General features: G+C 35.2%; 4 protein-coding genes across 7 annotated transcripts; 2 read left to right on the top strand and 2 right to left on the bottom strand.

Moving 5' to 3' along the window:
* Positions 1 to 797: 797 nt before the first annotated feature.
* dpagt1 (dolichyl-phosphate (UDP-N-acetylglucosamine) N-acetylglucosaminephosphotransferase 1 (GlcNAc-1-P transferase)) lies at positions 798 to 7,872 on the top strand. 3 transcript variants are annotated; one of them, XM_081365285.1, is made up of 10 exons: positions 977 to 1,047; positions 1,522 to 1,696; positions 1,799 to 1,919; positions 2,763 to 2,976; positions 3,110 to 3,256; positions 5,203 to 5,287; positions 5,481 to 5,669; positions 5,900 to 5,987; positions 6,155 to 6,310; positions 7,024 to 7,872. In XM_081365285.1, exons 2-10 carry the CDS (start codon positions 1,533 to 1,535, stop codon positions 7,087 to 7,089), a joined length of 1,230 nt encoding a protein of 409 aa, XP_081221411.1. In that variant the 5' UTR covers positions 977 to 1,047; positions 1,522 to 1,532; the 3' UTR covers positions 7,090 to 7,872. The 3 variants fall into 3 exon arrangements, with proteins under 3 accessions (XP_081221410.1, XP_081221411.1, XP_081221412.1); XM_081365286.1 differs by having other exon boundaries at positions 998 to 1,131; XM_081365284.1 differs by having other exon boundaries at positions 798 to 1,696.
* Positions 7,873 to 8,102: 230 nt separating this feature from the next.
* On the top strand, positions 8,103 to 15,416 carry hinfp (histone H4 transcription factor). Of its 2 annotated transcripts, none has more exons than XM_081365287.1 (10): positions 8,103 to 8,254; positions 8,643 to 8,850; positions 10,551 to 10,780; positions 10,872 to 10,971; positions 11,559 to 11,711; positions 11,861 to 11,938; positions 12,075 to 12,195; positions 12,297 to 12,435; positions 12,842 to 12,966; positions 13,598 to 15,416. In XM_081365287.1, the coding sequence occupies exons 2-10, from the start codon at positions 8,685 to 8,687 to the stop codon at positions 13,941 to 13,943; spliced, it is 1,458 nt and encodes a 485-aa protein (XP_081221413.1). In that variant the 5' UTR covers positions 8,103 to 8,254; positions 8,643 to 8,684; the 3' UTR covers positions 13,944 to 15,416. The 2 variants fall into 2 exon arrangements, with proteins under 2 accessions (XP_081221413.1, XP_081221414.1); XM_081365288.1 differs by lacking the exon at positions 8,103 to 8,254 and adding an exon at positions 8,369 to 8,518.
* Positions 15,417 to 18,560: 3,144 nt separating this feature from the next.
* Positions 18,561 to 19,878, bottom strand: tcnbb (transcobalamin beta b). The gene is made up of 4 exons (XM_081365289.1): positions 19,779 to 19,878; positions 19,382 to 19,520; positions 18,950 to 19,083; positions 18,561 to 18,777 (listed from the first exon to the last, which is right to left on the bottom strand). Exons 1-4 carry the CDS (start codon positions 19,855 to 19,857, stop codon positions 18,713 to 18,715), a joined length of 417 nt encoding a protein of 138 aa, XP_081221415.1. The 5' UTR covers positions 19,858 to 19,878; the 3' UTR covers positions 18,561 to 18,712.
* A 1,777-nt stretch (positions 19,879 to 21,655) lies between these two features.
* On the bottom strand, positions 21,656 to 22,814 carry tcnba (transcobalamin beta a; the record flags this gene model as incomplete). The annotated part of the gene is made up of 4 exons (XM_081364749.1): positions 21,656 to 21,726; positions 21,859 to 21,992; positions 22,322 to 22,463; positions 22,736 to 22,814. 4 exons carry the CDS (start codon positions 22,812 to 22,814, stop codon positions 21,656 to 21,658), a joined length of 426 nt encoding a protein of 141 aa, XP_081220875.1.
* Positions 22,815 to 25,832: the final 3,018 nt, after the last annotated feature.

Raw genomic sequence — 25,832 nt, forward strand, 5'->3', positions numbered from 1 at the left:
GATAATTATGTCATAAAGATAGCGTTATGTTCCTTTTGTCATCACTTTGAAGAAACAGTTATCCACTTATTTTCTTAGACTAATTGTGTTTATTGCGTAGAGTTTAAAGACTGCGTAGTGTTTTAGACAGATTGTTTTAATTTTGTCAAACTACATGTATCCCCAAACCTCTGTAGAACCCAAAAAAAAAAAAAATTTTGGTGACTCTTTTCATTTTACTTTTATAATTATTTTATTACTATTCCTTGCAAAAAATTACATTCATAAATTATTTGTATTTTTTTTTCAATAAAGATGTTATTTATTTGAATTCTTTGATATTTATTTGAAATATTCAATTGATTATTTTATGATATAATACTGTCTGCTATAATAAAAATAATATAGCCTAATACACTCTAGTTAATTTCAGAATTTCATAGACATGGTTGTTATATTGCTATTATAATAGAGTGAGCATAACCTGCGATATCCAATTCTTTGTTTTAAAGAAACTGTCAAAACATACAATGAGTATTTTATCAAATTATAGAATTAACTTACAGCATTCCATTTTAGCAAATAATAAAATGAATAGATATAATAGTGTAAATATATGTTTTAGAAAGACCAAATAATAAAAATACGGCTTATTATTATTATTAGTAGTAGTAACTGTTAGTAGTAGTAGTAGTAGCAGCAGCAGCAGCATCAGCAGTAGTAACGTTAGTAGTATTTAGTATTTATGTACATTATTAGTAATATGTTCCTAAACGAAAAATGGGACCTTTACTGTCTTTCTCTTTATGTTTCCGGTTGTGTTACAACTGCAAAGGTCCGACTGAAACCAAGATGATACAAATATATATTTATATATTTCTCTGATAAACCATCTACCTGGTCACTAACGTGTATTTAGCAGCCTTGCGCTTTAAAGCTTTTGCTGTCGCACCAACAACTTATAAGTGTATAATAAGCGAGTTGTATTATTATAACCAATCGGCGGACGGATTATGTTGACGGAAGTAGACGTGGAGTTTGTGTTGAGATCAGAGCTAAACATACACTGTAAACTGACATATATATCAGATTTTGATGTAAAAGCTGTTTACATTATTCCGACGAGTAACTAGTAACTCTTAACCTGAACCGGTAGTTATTTGGGCAGGGTTCTTATTCTAGATTGCCTGTAATTTACCTTATGGAAATCCAGCTGTCAACGTCAAGTCAATGAAGTGCTTTTGTATAAAAAACAGTTCGGTCGTTTCGAAAAGAAACCAATGTCATTTATGCGCGCGCTTTCATGCAGTGGTGTCTGCAGCAATGTGGTCTATAGTTGTATTTGAAATGTAGTTAAATTATTTGTCAACCTCGAAACATGCTCAATTAATGACAGCTTCACTGTGAATATGTATATTGTATTGTATACAACATAAATGTATTGATAGTTGCTGACAGGAAGCGAACTCTGTTTTCAAAGAGATTTGTCGACATATAACTGCTTGTATAATACAGTAAATACAGTGCATTGCAATTTTATAGAGTGTTAGTCAATGGAGAAGATGTCTCCAATTCCTGTTCTTCCTCTTATCATCAACTCTTGTATGTCTGCACTGGGGTGCATTGCAACAATCAAGCTTATTCCTGCTTTTAAGGATCATTTCATATCTGCGAGACTCTATGGCATGGACCTGAATAAAACCATAAAGAAAGAGGTGTAAGTGATTGATTTTCTTTACAGACATTATTGTGCAGCAAACGTATGCGTTGCAATTTGATGTCTGAAACCTGAATTGAATTTTCTCTCCTCATTAACCAGACCCGAATCACAAGGTGTAATCAGTGGCACAGTCTTCCTCATCATTCTCTTCCTCTTCATCCCTGTCCCCTTCCTCCAGTGCTTTATGGGAGAGAAGTGTCAACGCTTCCCTCACAACGAGGTGAGCTAATGATTCCCTAATCATAAATAATAAACATTTCATGTTTATTATTATACATGTCAGTAAAAAAAAAAAATATATATATATGTTGAAAGAAGTGTTTCTTTCTTAGAAAAGATTTCTATTTAAAATGAATGCTGTTCTTTTAAACTTTCTATTCACAAAGAATCCTGAAAGATTGTACCATGTATTCCACAAAAAACAAGCAACACAACTGTGTTAACATCTATAATAATAATGAGAAGAAATGATTCTTGAGCAGCGAATCAGCATATTAGAATGATTTCTAAAGGAGTAATGATGCTGAAAATTCAGCTTTGCCATCACAGGAATAAATTAAAATTAAAAAACAGTAAAAAAAAAAAAAAAACAGTTGTAAATTTGAATAAATTTTCCACTATATAACTGTTTTTACTGTATTTTTCAAAAAAATGCAGCCTAGGTGAACATAACAAACTTCTTTCAAAAAAACATTTTAAAAAGTCTTAATGACCCAAAACTTTTTTTTACCAGTAGTGTGTTTTTTGACAAAAATGATACGGCAAACTAATTTGCACCTTAGCCTCAAATGACCTTGATCCAAGAGAAACTTCACAGTCATACAGTGGGAAAATCATGCATTTGTGGACATGTACAACCTAGCTAAATAATGTAGCCAAATATAAAGTAATAAATTGGCATTCATTCTGTTGCAAGGTATCTATTGAAGTACTATGGTGTTACTATGTGATACCATCACTGTGATATTTGTGCACTACAGTATTCCAGCATTTCCTGTACTGACATGTTTTTACATGTTTTTTTTTTTTTGTCTCCTCTTGATCAATGATATGTCCATGTTAGTTTGTGCAACTGATTGGTGCGTTATTAGCCATCTGCTGCATGATATTTCTGGGTTTTGCTGATGATGTTCTGAACCTACGATGGAGACACAAGCTACTGCTGCCCACTATGGCCTCCCTGCCTCTACTCATGGTCTACTTTACTAACTTTGGCAACACTGTCATCGTCGTGCCCAAACCTTTCCGTGTCCTGCTGGGGATGCATCTGGACTTGGGTGAGTTTGACTGTCAGATAAGTATGCTTAAATGTCTGGTGCTCTATCTGTCTTGACACAGAGAGGTTGATTTTATTGCCCTTTTGTTTGATATGTTGTTGCTATTCTAAGTAGCTTTTTATATGTGTTTCAGGCATTCTGTATTATGTGTATATGGGAATGTTGGCTGTGTTCTGCACAAATGCCATCAACATCTTGGCCGGTATCAATGGCATTGAGTCTGGACAAGCTCTCTTCATATCTGGCTCCATCATTCTCTTTAATTTACTGGAGCTCAATGGTGAGAGGAGGGCCTATTTTCAACATATTTGATCAGTTTTTCCACATAGATTCAAAACCATTTGTAACAGAGTTCAAGATGTAGGGAAGGAAGAGGACAGGGTCGGCTTACGGAGTCAGTGGGTGTTTTATTGAAACTCAAAGAAAAACAAACAAACAATCGCGCCCAAGGCATAAAACTCAGTCCAGTACAATCAGTGCTGCTCCAATTCGTTCTGGCACCCTCTCTGAGCTTTCTCCTTGGCACAGTCTCTTTGTACACACTCTCTTGGTGTTTCTTTGGACCCAGAAGTACAACCACACAGTCTCCGCGTCTCTCTTCTTTTATGGCAAGCCGTTTTAACTTTTATTCATTTCCAGGATATCAATTGTTGATATCAAGAATTACATTTTTGATATCAACAATTTACTTCCTTGATATCAACAATTGAATTCTTGATATCAACAATTTAATTGTTGATATCTGTAATTATATTTTCAGTAGTGAAATGTCACCATAGACTGCCATTCAAAATCAATTGTTGATATCAAGAATTGATTTCTTACTAGTAGAAATATAATTTTTGATATCAATAATTACATTGTTTCTAGTAAAAATGCAAATTACTGATATCAAGAATTCAATTGTCACTAGTTGAAATGTCTATTCTTGATAAACAATTGAATTGCTACTAGTAAAAATTTTAATTTTTGATATCTGAAAATGTATTTATGATATCAATATAATTTCAGATATCTAAAATGGCTTTCTAACTAGTAACAATCACATTCATGATATCAGAAATTAACAGTGAAAATGGAATTATTGATATCAAAAATGAAGATTGTTAATAGTAGCAATTCAATTGTTGATATCAAGAATAGACATTTCAACTAGTGACAATTGAATTCTTGATATCAAAAATAAATGTTTTTACTAGTAAGAATTGTATTTCTGATATGTGAAACTGGAAACTGGAATGATATCAACAATTGAGTTTGAATGGCAGCCAATGGTGAAATTTCACTAGTGAAAATACAATTACAGATATCAAGAATGATAGTTTTTACTAGTTGAAATTCAATTGTAGATATCAAGAATTATCACTTTTAACTAGTGAAAATTTAATTGTGGATATCAAGAATAGACATTGTTACTAGTAGAAATCTAATTCCTGATATCAATAACTATCATTTTAACTAGTGAAAATTGAATTGTTGATATCAAGGATTCATATCCTGGAAATGAATAAAAGTTAAAACGGCTTGCCATATTCTTTTGGTCTCGTTTCCCAGTGGCTTTTATCCGGTATCTCCACGCCAATTACTGAAACAAGACACAGATGTTTGTCATTCACACTTAACCCACTTACGCCGCACCTGTCTCCCGATCCTCTCTGCTGTCACAGATTTCGCTAAACCACGCCCCCCTTGCCACACCATTTTTTTTGCCATTTTAAAATATGCATAATGTGTATATATATATATATATATATACACACACACACCACTGGTCAAATTTTTTTTATGTTCCCCCAGCCTGCATTTCTATGATCAAAAACTGTAATATTGTAAAATATTATTACAATTTAAAATAACTGTTGTTATATGAATATATTTTCAAATGTTATTTATTCCTGTGGTGCACCAACTCAGAATATTAGAATGATTTCTGATGGATCATGTGACACTGAGGACTGGAATAATGATGCTGAAAATTCTGCATTGCCATCACAGAGATAAATTTCATTTTACAGTTATTATAAATTGTAATAATATAAAAGTTTTTTAAAAAGATTAAACATTTTGAACTATTCCAAACTTTTGACTATTATATGGAGAACTTATTTAAGTTATTGTTCAAACTCATTGCTTGAGTTTGTTTAAATAAGTCTGCACTGCAGCTACAGTATATTCTCTCTCTCTTTGAATTATTAAATTGATCTTTGATTAACGTTTCTCTTTCAGGAGACTACAGGGAAGACCATGTTTTCTCTTTGTATTTCATGATTCCCTTTTTCTTCACCACATTAGCCCTCTTCTACCACAACTGGTTGGTAAAAACTATTGCTTTTTGATTATCTTTACCTGTGAAATGTGCTTTAGTTTAAGACAGGCCTTTAAAATACTGAAAATACTGTACTCTATAAGTTATTTAGTTTGACTATCAACACTGATAATAATCTTAACCTCAACCACTTTTGTTTTTGAACAAATAATAAACCTCTACTTTGAATACCTCTCAGGTACCCTTCCTCTGTGTTTGTGGGAGACACTTTCTGTTACTTTGCTGGAATGACGTTTGCAGTGGTCGGGATACTCGGACACTTTAGTAAGACCATGCTGCTTTTCTTCATCCCCCAAGTCATCAACTTCATTTACTCCCTGCCTCAGCTGTTTCACATTATTCCCTGCCCCAGACATCGCCTTCCTAGGTGGGTTTTTACACTAACATTTTAAAATCATACTATAGCGAATATTCTTTTTTTATCCGCAGTGGAATTTAATTTGTGGAATTTAAGTTCTTTGTAATCACAGTCTTCATGCATTACAGTTATAATATATATATATATATACAGGCATTATTTACACAAAGCATTTACACCATAGATAAAGCAACAGGAAATGGTTTTGAGAGCTTGACCTCTAAAATTGATTAATACAGGTTACAGCCTGACACAGGAAAACTTGGCATGAGCTATTCCAAGTTCAAACAGAAGGACCTAGGCAAATTAGGACAACTTATTCTGAAGGTAAAAACACACATGCCACTATCAGTATGTATCATTATAAATGGGTTTATGACTGTTTGTTTGAAAGAAATGTTGTTGCTGGCCAACAAAAGATCTAGGAGCACAACCTATTTGGTATTCCCTGTTTAAAATGATCTTTGAATGTGATTTCCTCTTTTATCCTGCAGGTGGCAGAAATGTTATGGCTTCTAGATGTGCGTAGAGGGCTGGAAGGAGATGATGAGTTTATTGAGTGTAACAACATGACCCTTATCAACCTGGTTCTAAAAGTACTGGGACCTACCCATGAGAGAAACCTTACTGCAATCATGCTGTTAATACAGGTGAATCCCTAGTTCAGATGAAATGTGCAATACTATGGTCATTTCAATTCAAAGTGGGTTGAAACAGTAAACAAGGTTGTGATATATTACAACCTCACTAAAATATGAGAAAGCATCATCAGTGGTTCAATGTTATTCAGTTATTCAAAGGCCCCCTAGCCATAAAGGCATAAAATGCAGTTCAAAGTGCTTTACATAAAAATGATATAGTCAAATATCAACAGCAACATCACATCCAATAAAAACTAGCATCAAACATAAGGGATAAAAGAAATTAAATGCAACACATACAGTATAAAATGTTTTAGTATTTTATACTGTATGTGTTGTATTTCATTTATTTTATCCCTTATGTTTGATGCTAGTTTTTATTTCATTTTCATTTATATGTAGGACAAACATAAAAGTAATCACCTACAACACAAAATACAATATATTAAAAGCATAATTCAATGTAACTAATTAAATTCCAAAGTAAAAAGATACGTTTTTGACTTTCTTTTTAAAATACTGAGTGTACTAGCTTCCCTAATATCTGATGGTAGTGTATTCCACAGTTTTTGGTGCATAATTCGCAATGGCCGCATCACCGATTTTCTTTCATCTGTAGCTAGGAAGCTCCAATAAACCTGCATTAGATGTTCTTAATGTTCTTCAAAGGCTGTTTTGGTAATTTAAATAATATTATAGTTCTTACTATATTTCTTTCTTAGGTCTTGGGGAGTGCTGTAGCGTTTGGAATCCGGTATCACCTTGTGCGTCTGTTCTACGACGTCTAGAAAACTTGCGATCCTGAGAGACTTTACTACCTGCTGCTTTTATTTGGAGAACAAACTGTATCAACAGATCTTTTTTTTTTTTTATTGTTAATATACTGCCTGTCACCTATAAATGATGGAATCTAATTACAATACAGTGTATTTCAGCACTTCTGTCTATATATCTGCATGTGAAGGGACAGTCTACATATATGCCCTTAATTTTCATTGGGACAGGAAGGCTCATGCGTAAGGATTTACAATAAATTGGGGGGTGACTTGAAAAGCAGAGGATTCTATTTTGAAAGATTATGTGAAACACTTACATTCAGGAATATTTTAGGCAGTTGGTGAAATATTTGAGAGCATTTCTGAAAGATTACTTGATAAATGTACTTCTATTTTTCTGTATCAGATCTAATATTATGCCTTTGACTCATTTGAATAAACCAATGTGACAATGGACCACACTAGCTTCTGGGAAGAAAAATATTATTTTTGTGTACTGTTTTTGTACAGTATTCAGACATATCCAAACACAGTATCAAACATAACCCAAACATTAACCCTAATCCATATTTGTAGTCATTTAACATGGGTTTTGTCTGTTTTCTAAATGTTAAGGGCTTCCAAATTTGATGATCCCTTCCTAAAATACAAAGGTAGCTTTTTATTTCCATGTATAAAAGCCTTTTTATACTGTGCAAGTATAGTAAGTGTGGTATTGTAATGACATCTTATTGTTTCCAAAATTAAATAATTGCTTTTTATTTGTCATTGAATTAAAATGGTAGCAAATTGTTCAAATAGTATTTGGAAAAAAATATTAACTATTATTATTATGTATTAAAATATAAGAAAACGATTTTTCAGTTCCATACAGATTTATTTGTATAGAACAATGATATCGTTGAAATTCCATTGCAGGTTCATTGAAAATAGCAAAATATAGCAAGTAAAACTCCTTTTTAGGGTTGTTAGACAGGCATTGCTACCACTGAATACAAAGTGCGATGCGGAACACTTGAAAGGGTTTAGATGTCGGAGGGAATGATCATTGTGATGTACTGTTAAGCTGCAATTTGATTGGCTGCGATTTGAACGCTACGCCGCAAAGTTGAAATCTGATTGGTTCGGTTATTTCGTGGGAAACATATAGAGGAAATGTTTGAAGTATTTGCTAAAGGTGAGTTATTTCTCTATCCATTTAACAACTCCCGATGCACTCCCTCACAAAATTTCCTTGGATGAAAACACATTTAATTATTCTCAACCCAAGCTAATGAAAAGCTAACTTACTAGTCAACAAAATGGAGGCAGAATGTTAACTTCCCTTTTGTTTTGCTAACCAGCTATGTTTCATGCTAGGTTAACAACTTTGTCCATGGTTTTATAAAACTACTAGCAGTGCTTTTGGCAGTTTAGAAATTTAATTTGTGGCGCAGGTCAAGTATGGCAAAACGCTTCTTTTTTTTCTTTTTTTTTTTATTCAAACTGACAGCTATGCACAGATAGCTCGAGCAGAACTAACTTAAAAATATCGATCTCACATGTGACTTTACTGTGTGTTTCAGAGGACTGGAGGACCACACATTGTGCTTTACATTCAGTGCTTCATGATGCACCCGTCGGGTAAACGAGCCCCGCGCAGAGAGGAGCTGCAGCTGGAGTTGGCTTGTGAGTGGGGCTCATGTCAGGAGACGTTTGACAGGATGCAGGACTTCTGCCAGCACGTGGAGAAACATTATAAAGCTACCGTGGACAGTGAGACAGACTTACCAGGTGCGTCCAACACCTGTGGCCAGTTGCATAAACACTATGTTAAGTTTATGCTTCTATAAGACCGTCTGACCAACTTGTAGTTAATCAAGAGGTATTCAGTATTAGGCTATTTTTTGAATCCAAATTATATGTAACTGACATAAAAAAACAGTTCTGATCAGTCTTAAAGAAAAACAAATTAGATGACTGACTTTTAATACTAGTCTAAGTCGTTTATGTAACTGGTCACTGGAAGTGTCAGCATTGATCTGTAATTATTTTTTTGTTCTTTTTGAGCCTTGACATCATCCGTCACCGTTCATTGTCATTATATGGGGAAAAAAAACTAAACCAGACATTCTTCAATATATCTTTTGTGTTTCACAGAATAAAGAGTCATACAGGTTTCAACTTCAGAGTTTTTATCGTTAACTAAAACTGTTTAAAACTTTTTTTGTTGTTGTTGATTTTAAAATAAAGCTAAAATAAAATGTCAATGTTAAATGGATTTTTTTTTATGTTGGCAACTAACTGAAATGTGTAAGATTGAAAGTGCAAAAAATATTAAAGTAAAAACTAAAACTGAAAATACTATTTAGAAATATTTAAAAGAAATATTAAAAATATAACAAAACCGACTTAAAATCTAACTTAAAGGAACACTCCACCCTTTTTTAAATAGGGCTTATTCACCTTCTTTCCTACATTTAGATAGGTGGGCAAATGCATGATTTGGTGATTTCCTAGGCAGATATTGACTTGGGACTATATTGGGGGAAGCACAGGCGAAGCACTGCTACTTGGGCGCAGATATATCTCGCCCAAGTAGCAGTGCTTCGCCTGTACTTCCCCCTAATATAGTCCTTAATATATAAGTTAATATCGGCCTAGGAAATTGCCTAGTGTTAATCTGCATCGCTATTTGTACTCGTTGTGAATACGCTGGCCACAAGAAGTAATTAGGTTTTTTTTTTTGTTTTTTTTATATCACTTTACTCAGGACATGCTAGCTGGCAACAAAGGATTCCATTCATTATGCTAAGCTAAGCGAGCGCCGACCCTGTCAAGCTAAAACAATGCATGCACTGAGACAAAAATGCATTTGCCCACCTATCTAAATGTAGGAAAGAAGGTGAATAAGCCCTATTTCAAAAAACGGTGGAGTGTTCCTTTAAAATAAATAAATTAAAATAATTAATTAAAAGGAAAACTGAAAATATAAAAATAAAAGCTCATTCAAAATATTAATATAAACTACAATATAAAGAACAGCTCTTGTTGCAATTGTGAGATATAACACAATTAATGAGACATTTTTGTGTAAAAATGAGGAGTAAGGTTTCAGTACACCATATATATATATATATATATATATATATATATATATATATATATATATATATATATATATATATACCAGGACTAGTGTACAAAATCAAATCTGGTTTAAGGTGTTCAAAGGAGACTATTTAGTGCTGAGAGAGGCCCAGGAATAGATGACATTTCTTATATCTTCATCCATTTCACCAACAGTCACTGACACACACTTATGCAATGTTCATCTATCTGTATCAATGTTACATGATCAGCAGGTGATTGAGTATTAAGCTATAACAAGCATGTCAGTTTTCCTCAGGTTTCTGGCAGTCAGAGGCCCTGTGGCTTCTGGCTTCATTGTCCTGGTCCACAATTAGACCTTAGCTTGCCTGCATGCTTTACAGATGAGGAGCATAACTGTCTATGGCGAGACTGTGGTTTCTGCTCAGTGGAAGGAGATGCAGAGCTTCTCAGACACGTGTTTTTCCATTGCTACCACACCAAGTTGAAGCAGTGGGGACTTGCTATACTCAATAGCCACAGTGATATGGGTGCCTGCTCGGTCGGCCTGCACAACCGCAACATTGTGCCTGAGGTCCAAGAGAACTTCCTCTGTCTTTGGGAGCATTGTGAGGTACGAAGGCAATCCAACATATTCTTTTTCATGTTCATGTGGCTAGTCAAATCAGGTCAAGTACTCAGCTGATAAGTATGTTTGTATTCAGATGTCTATGGATAATCCAGAATGGTTCTACAGACATGTGGAGATGCATGCACACTGTCTCGAGGCTAATGAAGAGAATGTTTTGTTCTGTGGCTGGAAAGGTAAGAAATGATTGTATTCTTTTTAATATTATGCATTAAAAGCCAGGATAGTTCACCCAAAAATGAAAAATTCAGTCATCATTTACTTACCCTGAATTTATTATTTTGTTGTAAATAAAGATATTTTGAAGAATGTCTGTAACCAAACAGTTGATGCACCCCTTTGAATTGCATAGTATTTTTCCCATGCTATAATGGGAAGACTAATTAAAAAGTAAGTAAACAACTCAGCCATTTAGATATTACTGCTGTGTCACGACAATATATATAAAATAAATTGAGAACTTTACCACCTCATTTTAAAACACCACTGCAAACCACTGATGCTCATGTATTATAATATGACTTTTCCAGGTATAAATATTACACTTTCAAAATTAGGCTATTTGATCAAAATAACTTCTTTCTGTTTCACTCGGAAGATATTTACATCTTTCATATTTCTACTATCTATGAGAGTGAACCCCATGGCAGAAAAACATCTTAGTTGAATGTTACTGAGTGTAGAAATGTTCCTGAGCGGTTTCCCTTCTCACAACGACTTTCACAGTTCAGCGCAGACATTAACTTTTCCTTTTGCCTTCTAGATTGTGAGGCCTCTTTCAAGGGCAGGTTTAAGTTGCGAGAGCACATGCGTAGTCACACACAGGAAAAGCTGGTGGCATGTCCGACCTGTGGAGGAATGTTCGCCAACAACACAAAGTTCTTCGACCACATTCGACGACAGACCTCCATAGAAGGTGAGCGGGATTGTATTTCAGGTGGTACACATGTAGCAGCAGCAATAACAGGGAATCTTTAATCCTTGATCAATTTGGACTCATTTCAATAGAAAAAATTATTGCAAAAAACAATGCACCCAGTTGTTTATGTGTGCATTTGTTTGTAGGTCAGAGATTTCAATGTTCCCACTGCTCTAAACGTTTCGCCACTGAGCGGCTGCTGAGAGACCACATGAGGAACCATGGTATGGGTCTTTTTGTGTGTTATCTTTCTTAAAGGTTGTGCTTTGTTCTGCTGTATCGGACCTTACAGGCCTTTATTGCCTAGAATGGTGTGACCTGGTTGTTCTAATGATATTCCAACCTGTTCTCTGTTCAAAGTCAACCATTATAAATGCCCACTATGTGATATGACCTGTCCATCACCATCCTCGCTGAGAAACCACATCAAGTTTCGTCATTCCAATGAGAAGCCTTACAGCTGTGATTACTGCGAGTACAGGTGAGGTTGCTTCATCACCAATGACGGTGACTCCTCCTAATCTTTTAACCTGCAATGTAAGACATGACCTGTCAGTTTGTTTGTGTTCATGTGGTTTTCAGCTGTAAAAACCTAATAGACTTGCGGAAGCATTTAGACACGCACAGCAGTGAGCCAGCGTATCGATGTGACTTCACTGACTGCGATTACTCCACCCGCTCCCTTTACTCAATCAAGAACCACTACAAGCGCATTCATGAGGTGAGCCATTTGGAAAGTAACAGCAACATTCGCCAATAAGAAAAAGACAACAATATAAAACAACAACAAAATCTTCTTTTGTGTTCCACAGTAAGTGTCATACAGGTTCTGAACAACATGTGACAATAGAGCAAATGTTAAGCCTTTGCTAATTTTCAGTTAAAATAAATAAGGCTAGGCAATAGGTAACTGAAATACATAAGATTAGTATATTGTTATATGTAATGCTGTAAATGTTGTTTTACCATGAGATTTAGTTTTTTCAAATGTAAACGGGAAAATGTCATTTGTTTTATAGCTGGTAATTGAAGTAAGAATTGTTGTAACACTTCAGTTGTACAGTAACTGATATTCAGCTCATAGCTCCAGATTAGCTAAAATTGTTAATGTGCTGTTTTGCATTTAGGGAGATTACACTCCTCGCTATAAGTGTCACGTGTGTGAGCAGTGCTTCACCCGGGGGAACAACCTCACTGCCCACTTACGCAAGAAACATCAGTTCAAATGGCCTTCAGGGCACCCGAGATTCAGGTTTGAAGACTTCCTTCTTCCTTGTGGCCCATTTCACCCATTAAGAAGTTTTCATTACTTATTTCCTCAACAACCTTAGTATGAATTTGTGTAGTATGAATGTAATCCAGACGTACTACATTTGCCATGTTGTCACTGTCGTGTGTCAGTTTTGTCACTTCATTGGCATTCAAAAAACCTCTCCTGTGCACACTTTAGAATCATCAGGTCATCTGGTTTCTTTTTGCCTACCGGTACATTCTTATGAATACTATGAATTCAGACATACTGCTCTTGTCACTGTTTTGTTTTTCACATCAGGGATGGATGTGATTTCGGATGCAGCCCATGATAATTTTTTTTTTTTTTTTAGTTCATTTATTTGTAATCTTTTGTAACAATATAAAAGCTTTTGCTGTCACTTTTGATCAATTAAATGCATCCATGCTGAATAAGTTGAATAAAAATTTATTTAAAAAACAACATAGCGATCCAAAAATTTGAAGTAGTGTAACTAACAGTAGATCCCATGGGTGCTATTTAATTAATATTAATTTCATGTTCATTTTATTTTGGGTTTCCTGTGGACAAATAAACCTTACCCGTCGAACCTGACTACGATCTTTTGCACTTTGCCAATCCCTCGTTTCAGGTATAAAGAGCACGAAGATGGATTCATGCGTCTACAGCTGATCCGCTATGAGAGCGTGGAGTTAACAGAACAGCTGATGCGGGAGCGGCAGGGCGAGGGGGACAGCAGTGAGTCCAGCCAGCAGAACGTCCAGTCCGGAGAAGAACTGGAGGAGACCTTGGGGGGAAATACAGAGGCGGGAATAAGAAAGGAGGGAGCAGAGGTCTGTAGGACTCAGGAAAATGCAGAAAGTGTGTTCTTGGTGTTGATGGCCGGCACCTCCTCAGAAACAGACTCTACGAGGGAGGGGTCAGTGATGTGTCAGTTACAGGACACTGCCCAACAGCTGGGCATGGAGGTGGTTTAACAGCACTTTGGATTACTGGAGCTCCCTAAGACTGCTGTGTCAGGCAATAAAAAGGGACATTACGACATTCCTTTTGACTCTGTGACAATACTCACTTGTACTATGAGACTAACAGGGGACCAAAGCTGGATAAGAGTGTTTTACCTTGAACACTGCACTGAACAGCTAAATCACAAGTTAGCTCTGGGGATTGCTTAAAGAGATGATTCACAGGGTCATTTATTGACCCTCATGTCATTCTGACACTATATTATTTTGTCTGGCATGAAACAAAATAAGATGTTGTTAAGTAGAGTGTTTGAACTACCTTTTTCCATTCTATGAATATTAATAGTAATTTATACTGCCAAGCTCCAAAAAGGGCAAAAAAGCATCATGAAATTATATTATATTACTTGTTTGTTATATTAAAAGTATTTATAAGTGCTGTTTTCCCTTTTTGGATTTTGGAAGCATAAGTTACCTTCCTTGTAAGTAATAGGAAAACACAGGCACACAAACACACCTCTTATTGTGTTTCACAGAAGAAGGAAAATACAGGGTTGGAGCAACATTTGGGGGATTAAATGACACATTTTTTGGCTGAACTATCCCTTTACATTTGACTGTTTGGGTGTGTGAGGGAGTGAGAGAAGAGGGTAAAGGGGAATGGAAATGTTTAATCCTACTGAACAATTTAATCAGCTTTCTTTGACTCTTCAGGTTCAGTGTTAATGTGAAAGGAGAAGGACTGATCACCTTGGAGAAATCTTTACAGTGTGTAGTTTTAACTAATAGTTGAATTGGAAGTGCTTCTGAACTTCAAACTGACCAATACCCGTTTAATTTATTTTTTAACTTTATATGGAGATCAGAAAATCTGCAGAAAGACCCATTCTGATGGAAGCTACCTATTCCTGACACTTTTCTATCAAAGTAAAAAGTAGTTTTAAAATAAATTAAAAATAGTTTTGACCTTTCATTAAGAGGCACCTTTTCCATTGGACTTTTATTTGCCGTTGAGTCCTCCTAATAATCTAATTGAGAAGGAAAACTATACTAAATGACTTAATTTTATTTGAAATAAACAATGGCTGTTATTTCAGTAAATTTTTGTCCTATTTGTTTTGTTTTTCTCCAATTTAAACATTTACATTTGCTTACAAGCAGAAATTATTTCTTGCTCTTCAAAGGTTTCAGATCATGTTCTTTTTTAAAGAAATGAATACTTTAGACAATGTTACAAAAGATTTCTATAGCAAATAAATGCTGTTACATTGAGTTTTCTTCCATCAACAAATTCAGAAAAAAAAAATGTATCAAGCTTTCCAAAAATATATTAAGCAGCACAACTATTTTCAACATTGATAATAATAGGAAATGTTTCTTGAGCACTAAATCATAAAATTATTTCTGAAGGATCATGTGACACCGAAGACTGAAGTAATGATGCTAAAAATTCAGCTTTTCCATCACAGAAATAAATTACATTTTAAAATATATGTATAGAAAACCGTTGTTTTAAATTGTAATACAATATCTGTTTTTACTGTTTTTTTGATCAAGCAAATGCGGCATTGCATAAGATACTTGTAAGAAAAATCTTACAAACCCCAAAATGTCATTTGTAGTGTGTATATTGTGTACTCGGGTATGTTCAGTTCATATTCAGGTAGGTAAAGTGTTTTCTGGGGATAATCCACTTTGTTCTTAGTTGATCCTGTGTGTGACTAAGAACGATACTTGTAAGTCCTGTTTGTTTGAATCTCTCAGGACAAGAGTCAGCAGGATGGTTGTGCTCGGTTAGGCAGAAGTTTATGCATTACTGCAGCAGTCAGAGGTCAGTGTTTGAGCGCTTTTCACAGATCTATGTCGTTACAGTAATTACACGCACTGCAGATCTCAAGGACATTGGACAAGATTAATCTCTAACATTATTAAATGTGAAAAACACGAAATTTACAATCAGCACAACTGAAAGTTAAGCTAAACTGCAAATCAGCCAAGCCATGGCTCTCTCCCGTTCTCTATAATCTCTTTCTCTCTGCTCTGGTGATAATCGCTGGTGTGTTAGCAGAGTTTAAAAGATTAGTTTGCGTTAGGGGCTTAGTGTGAGCTAAGATGCAACACTTCCCCTTTCTTTCCATCTGTCTTGTACAGAGTCTCTGTAGGAAAATAGGTTCTTGGAGACAGCCTGTAAAAAATACATTTCATGTAAATGGTTTTTCTGTGTTCAAATAATTAGAACTTCCATATTGAGACAACAGAATTGCTGAGTAGAGTATGAGTGGATGACATTCATATGAGGACAACTGAACAGATATAGACTTTTCTGCATTAGAGAAGTATTACCACCAACGAAACGCCATGAAACTAGGAGCTCTTCTGCTGCTGCTTCTGGCGTCTGTGCATGGGGTGTTCACGCAAGTGCCTATAACTGCATTTACTGAACGAACAGCTGTGGAGGAAGATCTAGGAAGTGGTAAGAGGAGCATTTGATTTATTCATATCTAAACTTAAAGCTTACAAATTAGACAATGTCATAAATATTTGAGCGCCATGTCCCTCAGGTCTGTTAGAGGTGGAACAGGAGGATGAACTGGGAGACACTTACTGGTCCGGGACAGCCCCGCTTTGTTTTGGAGGATGTAAGGGCAGACACAGGGAGCTAAAGAGAGACAGCTGTGGAGATTCAGACTGCTGCTGGGTGGGATACAAATCCCTCTGTAGAGGTACAACAGATCATCATTTTAATGAAATGCACTGCTTTTTTTTTTTTTGGCATTTCCATAAACACAGAATAATTTGCGATTATTCTGTTGATTTATTCTGTGTACACTGGAACTTTTCATGTGCTTCATGAGTTTTGTCCAATAAACTTTTGCCCTAGTGAATTGTGGAAAACCTGATGTGGACTTTAACGGGATGGTGTATGGGAGTGATTGGTGGGTGGGTTCTGTGGTGCGGTACGACTGCAGGCCAGGGTTCGTGTTGGTTGGAGATCCTGCTCGAGCCTGCCAGTCCAATGGGAAATGGACTCCCAAACCGTCCTGCCTCAGTAAGTCCTTGTCAGGCTGAACATTGCAAACAAATTACGGATTTGCCTGGTAAATCCTCAGATTATGAATACAAGACCTATTCTGTTTTAAGTCTCATATATTTACAGTATATGAGAGATTGAACTCTAACTAAGTTGTTATATTATTGTGCTGTTATTATGAGAGGTGTTGATAAAAAAAAAATCTGAATGACCACACATACAGTAAGAAAAATAATCTGTAGAAAAACTGAACATTTCTGCTAGGACATTTACTGGATCACAAAACCAGTCACATGTCGAACGGGTATATTTGTGGCAATAGCCACCGATACACTGTATGGGTCAAAATTATCGATTTTTCTGTTATGCCAAAAATCATTAGGATATTAACTAAAGATCATGTTCCATGAAGATATTTGGTACATTTCCTTCCATAAATATATAAAACATTTATTTTTGTAAGTGAATGCAGCACAATCGTGAACATAAATTGACAACTTTAAAGGCGATTTTCTCAATGTTTCGATTTTTTTGCACCCTCAGATTCCAGATTTTCAAATAGTTGTATCTCAGCCAAATATTGTCCTATCCTACAAACCATACACCAATGGAAAGCAATTTTAAAAAAATTACCCATGTGACTGGATTTGTGGTCCACTGTCTCATTTATTATCTGTTAACTTTACAGATATTTCCTTTAACTTAACACAACACAATGCAATGCGTAATTCAAAATGCAGGTAAAAACAATAGGAAAATTCTTTCATATTAACACAGTATTGGGCCATATTTTTATGAACTTTTCTTAGACTGCATAGTCATCATCTATAACATGAAATATCTCCTGATGCGTAAAATTTTACGTATACACTATACATGTATTAAGTTTATTCATGTTGTGCTATTTTTTTAAATAATTAAAACATTGTCAAAGTCTGGGTTGTGGAGAAAAAAACAATGGTTCTGGTCAGTTACATTTTACATTAAAATGAATTTCATTGGCTGTGAGTTTCAATTCTCTGTCTCCTCTGGATGTGACATTAGGAGTGTGTCATCGTGGCCGGGTTGAGATCAACGAGAAGGACATTGACGGGACGTGTTCGTCCACCTGTCCTGATGCCAAGAGCTATGCGGTTCCTCTGAACCACGAATGCAGTCGCATTGAGAACTGCAGGACTAAAGAATCAGGCTGGAAGCGCTGGTTTACACGCTGCAACTTCTGCGACTGTGACTGCTTCACTCCCTGTGGTAAGTTTCAGAGAGTCATTTAAACTTCTGCTAGTTAAAACAGTGGCAAATACAGCACACGAATATCAATGTTTGTGTTTGTTCTTTCAGCTTCTACAGGATAGAAGACTGAATCTGTTTATCCTTTTCTATTCAAGACATTATGTTCATATTTGTTCTGGAAACAACAGAATGAATCTTTATTTGAATGTAAAAAGACAAGCTTGACATTCATAAAAACCCCTGAATATAAGAATATATACTCATCTGATTATCTATGAAATTGGAGACTGGTAATGTATACTATTTGATTGTACCTTAATTAGTCACAATTGTTGAAAGATCAGAGAAACAGTTCCAGCAATGCTCAGTGATTTTATTAGACTATTATACAGTAGATGCAATCAAATTATTAGATTATTCATTCACTTTATGATTGATACAAGATGTGGGATTGATATAGTACTGACATATAGAATCAGAGGGGTCTCATTTGAAACCACATAATACAACTGATCTACTTTTAGTCCCAGCGGGTGAAATTCATAATGAAAATCTCATTGCTCTTGGGTTGGTAGCAGCCAATTCCTGCAAAAGATTGGGAAAAAAATAATAATGTTTTATTTATTTTGTGTTGTAAAAATAAAGTCAAAGTACTCAATTGATTAAAAAAGTTTTTTTTTTCTTTCTCCATTATATTTGCACTCATCCTCAGACTGTGACATAAGTGCGTGCTTTATAATTAAACTCATACACTTACCCACGTCCAGCCTGTGTACAGATTTTCCTTTCTTGGACAGAAGCTCCCAGTACGTGTGGTTTGTAATAGACCCAGCCAGTCCGTTCACACTTTCCAAATATATGCCATAGCTTTTGCTTATGCTGTATGTGAAACTAATAGAAATAAAGGTAGCAGAGTTAACTCAAAAAATAAAATTTGCACTAAGAAGTTCCTAATTGTTTTAAGCCTTGTACAATAAACTTAGAAGACAAGCCTTGAGTCAGGTATACAATTAAATCATCTCAGTCATATAAAGTTGTATATTTTAGTGTTTCATGGATTCTTTGTTTTTGTCTTTCACAGTGGTAAAATATACACTATTTCATTATAACCTCATTCAGTCATGATTTTACTATACTATACTGTAAAGTGAATTAAACCACAATAATTTGATAAACGTTTGGGCCATACTTAAGGCTTTGGGAGTCCTGTAGTTTATTCAAGACCCCAAACATCGGCATTCCCTTTGGCACAGTGGTGGAGTAGGAGGAGATCGTGTTGGTGAATTTATTAGTGACATCCACCTTAACTAACACCGGGCCCTGTTCTCCTGTTTAGAAGAGAGCAACAAACAGAGAAAGGGTGCTATTTAGAAAACTGCAAGTGTTATTTAAATAACTGCATTTAAGTGACCAAAGCAAGACATGTTCTGAGAATACCGGCACAAACTGTGGCTTTAATAACAAATGCTTTGGTAATTTGTAATGAATCATGGATTTACATATTTTATTAATGTTATTTGATTTGAATTCAATAATACGTATCCTTGTTTTAAGCAGAATTCATGGCTTTATATAAGAAAACTCACCTGAGTGGTCATGCTCTCCCAGGCCTGGGAAAGGCAGCAAAGCTGCAAAGCACAGAAGACTAATCGCTGTCAGAGCCATTCTACCAGTCTGCTCAGTGTGTCTGAATGTCTCTCTCAACCGTGCAACCTATTTATGCATTTTTGTATGCTAATTTTACAAATTGTTTTGGTGGTTTTAGTGGTTTGGTGGGAAATGCATACCTTAACAAGAACTGGTTAATCAAGAAACACAAGGAAACATGACAAACAAATCTTGACTGTCCCTGAGCCTTGTGCAATACACTGACAAGTGTTGAGTCAGGTCTGACTGTAAAAGCATCTGGAATAATTATAGTTAAATTGATTCTGTTCGTAAGCTTATTCAGTCATCACATAAAATGAAATTTGAAGTACATACTATTCTATCATTCACTCTATAAAGTAATTCAGGGGTCCTGTTATCACAAATTAAATAAATGGATGGTTACATGTAAAAAAAAAAAAGAAAAAAAATTATTAAACCTTTTAAGTTGCAAACATTATTTTGTTGAGTTCTGTTTCAAACTTATTATTGAGACAAACTTAATATTGTGTGTAATTTAAACTCAAATTTCTGCATTAATTATTATTATATATTTCTTTTAAATTGTAGTAACTTAATGACATTTTCTTGATAACTTTGGAAATTGGGCAGTGGATTTCTAGTTCCCAGCATGGTTTGCATAGGACTGGAAAAGGAGAATACATTTTGAAATTAAGTGGATTTTTTTTTTTGTGTGTGAAAAACAGACCTGTTAGTGTTAAGTGTAACCCCCCCTTTTCAGCATAGACATGAAAATGCACTATGCAAACTTAAATGATTGTAATTAATGAATGCTTTGGAACACATACCTAAGGTTGATCTGTTTTTGAAGACACTCAACAGATAATTGAATGAGAAAAAATTAGAGTAAAAATAGTTATTATATATATATATACTGTATATTCTACTGACTAAGTAACTTTGCAAGTACATGTCAACTTATTCTAACCCTACTACAAATAGACTATAACGAGAGTGAGTTGTCATGTGCAACACTACATATAGTCAACAGAATGTGTTAAAGGGACCATCAAAATAAAGTGAAACCCACAGTTTTAATATTCCCTGAAATCTCCAGGGTTTCCATGGTCTACCCTGAGTCAGTGAACTAATAAACATATATAACAATAACATTTACACTCAACTACAACTACACTCAGATTCATCAAAGTCTCATATGCAAATAAAAAGGCAAAGCCCAGTTTTTAGAAAATCTGCAAAGCACAAAGGTATAATTGTTGTCAAATCTACCAGTCTGACTAGTGTGTCTGGTATCATACCTTAGAAAAGGGAATGTTCTGTAAAGACTACCGCCATGGATTCATTTATATTCCTGAGATGTTTCACTGATCGTCTCACTGTTTAATGCAAAAACTGTTTAATCTGTCTGTCAGTCTGTCTGTCCATCTGTCAGTCAACATTCAATCTTAACAGAACTTCTCAAACTGAATATAAAGGCATTTTGTGCATCTCTGGAATAGTGAGACCTACATGTAAATCACTGACTGTTTTTCCCTGATCTGTGTTTAGTCCAGAGATGAACCTTTAATATGTTTGCCCTCTGAGCTTAAGCAAGGTGAAGAGGTAGTGTTGAATTCTGTACTGGTAATGTACACTATTTATTTGAATCAAATTAGTTAGGAATGTTTGTTAAAAGATCAGGGAGGCTTTTCAGTTCTGTCTGCTCTATATGTTTATTAGAATGTTATACTGTATGCAATGAAATTATGAGATTATCCACTCACTCAAACTTTTATGACATGTTTGAATCATTATGTGGTATTAATTCAGCAGTCACTTATAGTTCATAAACAAATCAATATTCTGGCCAATTGGTGAACCTCAGGATCAAATTCTCATCTTCCTGGGGTTGGTAGCAGCCAATTCCTGCAAAAAATGTAGGCATTCCGGAGTATAAATAATAATCTATATTTAAAAATGAATTATTGTGTTGTAGTTAAATGAAACTTTCCTGCTCAGTAAAGTAATACTACAGTATATAATTATCTTTTCCCTTACCCACTTCTAGTCGGGTGGTAACTCCTGCTTTCTCAGACAGAAGCTCCCAGTATGTCTGGTCCTCATCAGATCCAGCCAATCCGTTCACACTCTCCAGATATATGCCAAAGGTTTTGTGAATAGTGTATGAGAATCTATTGTTAAAACAGAAATAAAGGTAGCAGAATTAGCACAAAAATGCAATTTCTAAAAATTTTGTTAGTCCTGGGCCTTGTTCAATTGACTGACAAGACAAGCGTTGATTCAGCATCTGCAGGCTTATCGGAAATGGATAGAAAATTTAAAAAAATATGTTTTCCTTAGTGGTCACAGTGGTAAAATATGCCCCATTTTCCTAACCTTGATTTTGATTAAGTATGTGGGTCATCACAACCAATAGTAAAGTTAATTAGGTATGATATTACATTACTGCATGTGAAGTACACTAAACCTCAAATACATTCAGTAACATTTTTAGGAATACTTGAAGCCGGTGTTGCTGTCCTGCAGGTGATTTAAGGCCCCAAACATCAGCCCTTCCTCTATCACACTGGCGGCGTAGGAAACATTCTCATTAGCGAAAACATTCTGGACAGTCACCTTAACGGGGATCTGTTTCAGCTTGCCTGTTTGGGAGAGAGAAAGAAAGAGCATTATACTTGAATATATCAAATACATGCAGTGGTAATTTAGAGTTATTATAGTGTAGGTTTAATAATGGGTGCAATGCATTAATAATTACTGTCATTTAATTAGGCTACATTTACACTTACTTTTTTCTGTAATTTAAATATTGTACAACAATTCTATGTAAAACAATAGTGGAGTTAACATCCGAATTTAATGTCTAATGTTAAAATGTATGTTTTTAATGTAACATTTATAGAAGATGCCTCACCTGAGTCTGCAGGCAGTCCCAGCCCTGGGAAAGGCAGCAAAGCTGCAAAGCACAGAAGAGTAATCGCTGTCAGAGCCATTCTACCAGTCTGCTCAGTGTGTCTGAATGTCTCTCTCAACCGCATGACCTATTTATATTCTGCGTTTTCTTTGCATGCCAATTTCTGGATAATAAATGATCGGGTTTATGGGAAAGTCTTATCTCTTACCTTAGAAAGGAGTGGTCTGCAAATGTTTTTGATATGGATTAATTGCTATTTCTGTTCTTTGATGCTTGGTTCTGAGAACTGTTGAGTAACAATGATAACATTGAAAGTATAAAAGTAATTATTTGGCATGGACCTGTCACCATATTCTTTCTTGTATATTGTGAAACACGACATGTCAAATATACTGTAGAGAGTGAGGATTATGTGGTTACATTATCATTTACCATTGACCTCTCCTACCTCTTAAATATTTGTTTACATTTCATTCATGAACAATGAACGTTAATTATTAACCACAACACAAATAACCCTACCATTGTTGCTTTATCACCATGTGCAGGTGTCATCTAGTACCTTGTGAAGTGGAAGCTCTCTTTATCTAATTATTTTATTTAATAATTTCTTTACCTTTACCAAACTCCTTCCAGTGTACATCTCCTCTCTACATATTATGCAAAGGCTGGTTGTGATAGAGGAGAGCACAAATGTTGAGACCCTATCTATCTATCTATCTATCTATCTATCTATCTATCTATCTATCTATCTATCTATCTATCTATCTATCTATCTATCTATCTATCTATCTATCTATCTATCTATCTATCTATCTATCTATCTATCTATCTGTCTGTCTGTCTGTCTGTCTGTCTGTCTGTCTGTCTGTCTGTCTGTCTGTCTGTCTGTCTGTCTGTCTGTCTGTCTGTCTGTCTGTCTGTCTGTCTGTCTGTCTGTCTGTCTGTCTGTCTGTCTGTCTGTCTGTCTGTCTGTCTGTCTGTCTGTCTGTCTGTCTGTCTGTCTGTCTGTCTGTCTGTCTGTCTGTCTGTCTGTCTGTCTGTCTGTCTGTCTGTCTGTCTGTCTGTCTGTCTGTCTGTCTGTCTGTCTACACACACACTCAAAATAAATTAACCTTTTTTTCAAGATTTACACATTTCAATTAATAGTAAAATTCCATTAAATTCAATTGAATAATCCTTACATATTATTCATATTGTGATTTAATAATTTTAAATGAGTAAAAAAAAAATGCATTATTATTATTTTTTTATGAATACGAGTCACAAACTAAATGGTCTATTCCCTTGTTCCATTAAGAATTATACTGACTAAATTATAAATGATTTATTACAGATTTTTATTTTTAATTCACTTTGTTACTATTTTCACAAGTAAGGTGTACATTCGCAAAACTCTTACTAATATCACAACAGATCATCAAAAGTGTATTTTTTTAAACTGTTGAGTAACTATGATAACATTGAAAGTAAACAGAAGTAATTATTTGGCATGGACCTGTGCTGTGACCTCTTGTATTGTGAAATATGACTTGTCAAATTTACTGTAGAGAGTGAGGATTACGTGGTTACATTATCATTTACCACTGACCTCTCTTACCTCTTAAATATTTGTTTACATATCATTAATGAACAATGAACATTAATTATTAACCACAGCAAAATAAACCGACCATTGTTGCTTTATCACCAGTGATGTGCAGGTGTTATCTACCTTGTGAGATGTAATCTAATTTTGAAAAAAGGCTTAAAAATTGTACTGAGTGTATCTATAATTTACCATATACAGTGAGAAGTATATTAGATTTAAACAGGACAATAAACTCTAAAATACTGTTCATTTATATTGTTTATTGTTGTTTACTGTAAAATATTGTAAGAAATGTTTTAGAAGAAAAAACAGTCCCCATTTATATTAAGTGGCGTTAAGTACTATGTACTTACATAAAAAAAAATAAGTACAATGTGCTTATTGTGTTCATGTTGTATTGTAAAACCCTTTTGCTGCTATTGAGGTGTGATACGGGTAAGGTGAGCTGGATTGGGTAGGTTTAAGGTGTAAGGGAAGGGTCAACTGTGTAATTACAAATGTAATTACATAAATTAATTACAGCTGTAATTACATGCAGGATTTTTTTTAATGTAAGTACAATGTAAAAACATGTAGTTACACAATAAGTACATTGTATCAAATTATTAATTTCAATGTAAGTACATGTAGTACTTAAAGCCACTTAATATAAAGTGGGACCGTAAAAACTATGAATCATGCTATAATGTGTGTGCTATCCGTCTGTCTCTTAATTACATGAGCATAATGTTCCTTTTCAGCAAAAGCAAAATTGAAAAGATTCTTCAAAGCAACCGGTAAGCATTAGGCTATATGTCCCTTTCCATCCCCAATAGCCTGACGTAGAGAAACAGTGAATATGATATTGAGCGTATCAAAACAGCAACAGCTATGTGTACTTCTTGCCATGGATGATGTAGGGCGTCGTTTGAACGCGAGTTACCCCGACGGTTTCACCGAGAATAACCCGAGCACTGCAGCATCAGCACCAGTAGCAGCCGATGCGCAGGTGCCGCCTTTAAAGAGACCGCGCGCTCGATTCTCCCGTCCTGCTGGACAGGCAGTAATTTCCCTTTGTTTAAGTTTTTCGTCTACATCATCTCCAACCCCACCCGTTCCTTTGCCTCCCCCCACCCAAAGCAATCTCATAAGCAAGTGGTTCTAAAAATAGGTTTGACATACGTTTTCCTCCTGCCCCACTATAAAAGAAAACAGCCCTGTTGCTGGTGATCAGGAAAAGCGAACAGTCTAATGTTGGCTATTTGATTTGCACGCGAAAAATCGTATGATGTATAGCCTATATTTCTATATGGACATATGGAGATGCAGTTGCACCTGCTTGAATCTTCTCTTGGATCATGGGAAAACCAGGGCAGCCCTGCCCTCACTTTCCCGCAGAGAGGGTTTGTAATGTAAACTACCACACAACAGCCCAATAAGCATGAGCGTCTGCCACCATGTTGTATTGAGAACAATTGTGCTCAAAATAAAAGTATTTATAAAAGTATTTATATTTTAAATATTTTA

The sequence above is a fragment of the Scardinius erythrophthalmus genome (assembly GCF_964197995.2).
Source record: "Scardinius erythrophthalmus genome assembly, chromosome: 5".
Lineage (NCBI taxonomy): Eukaryota > Metazoa > Chordata > Actinopteri > Cypriniformes > Leuciscidae > Scardinius > Scardinius erythrophthalmus.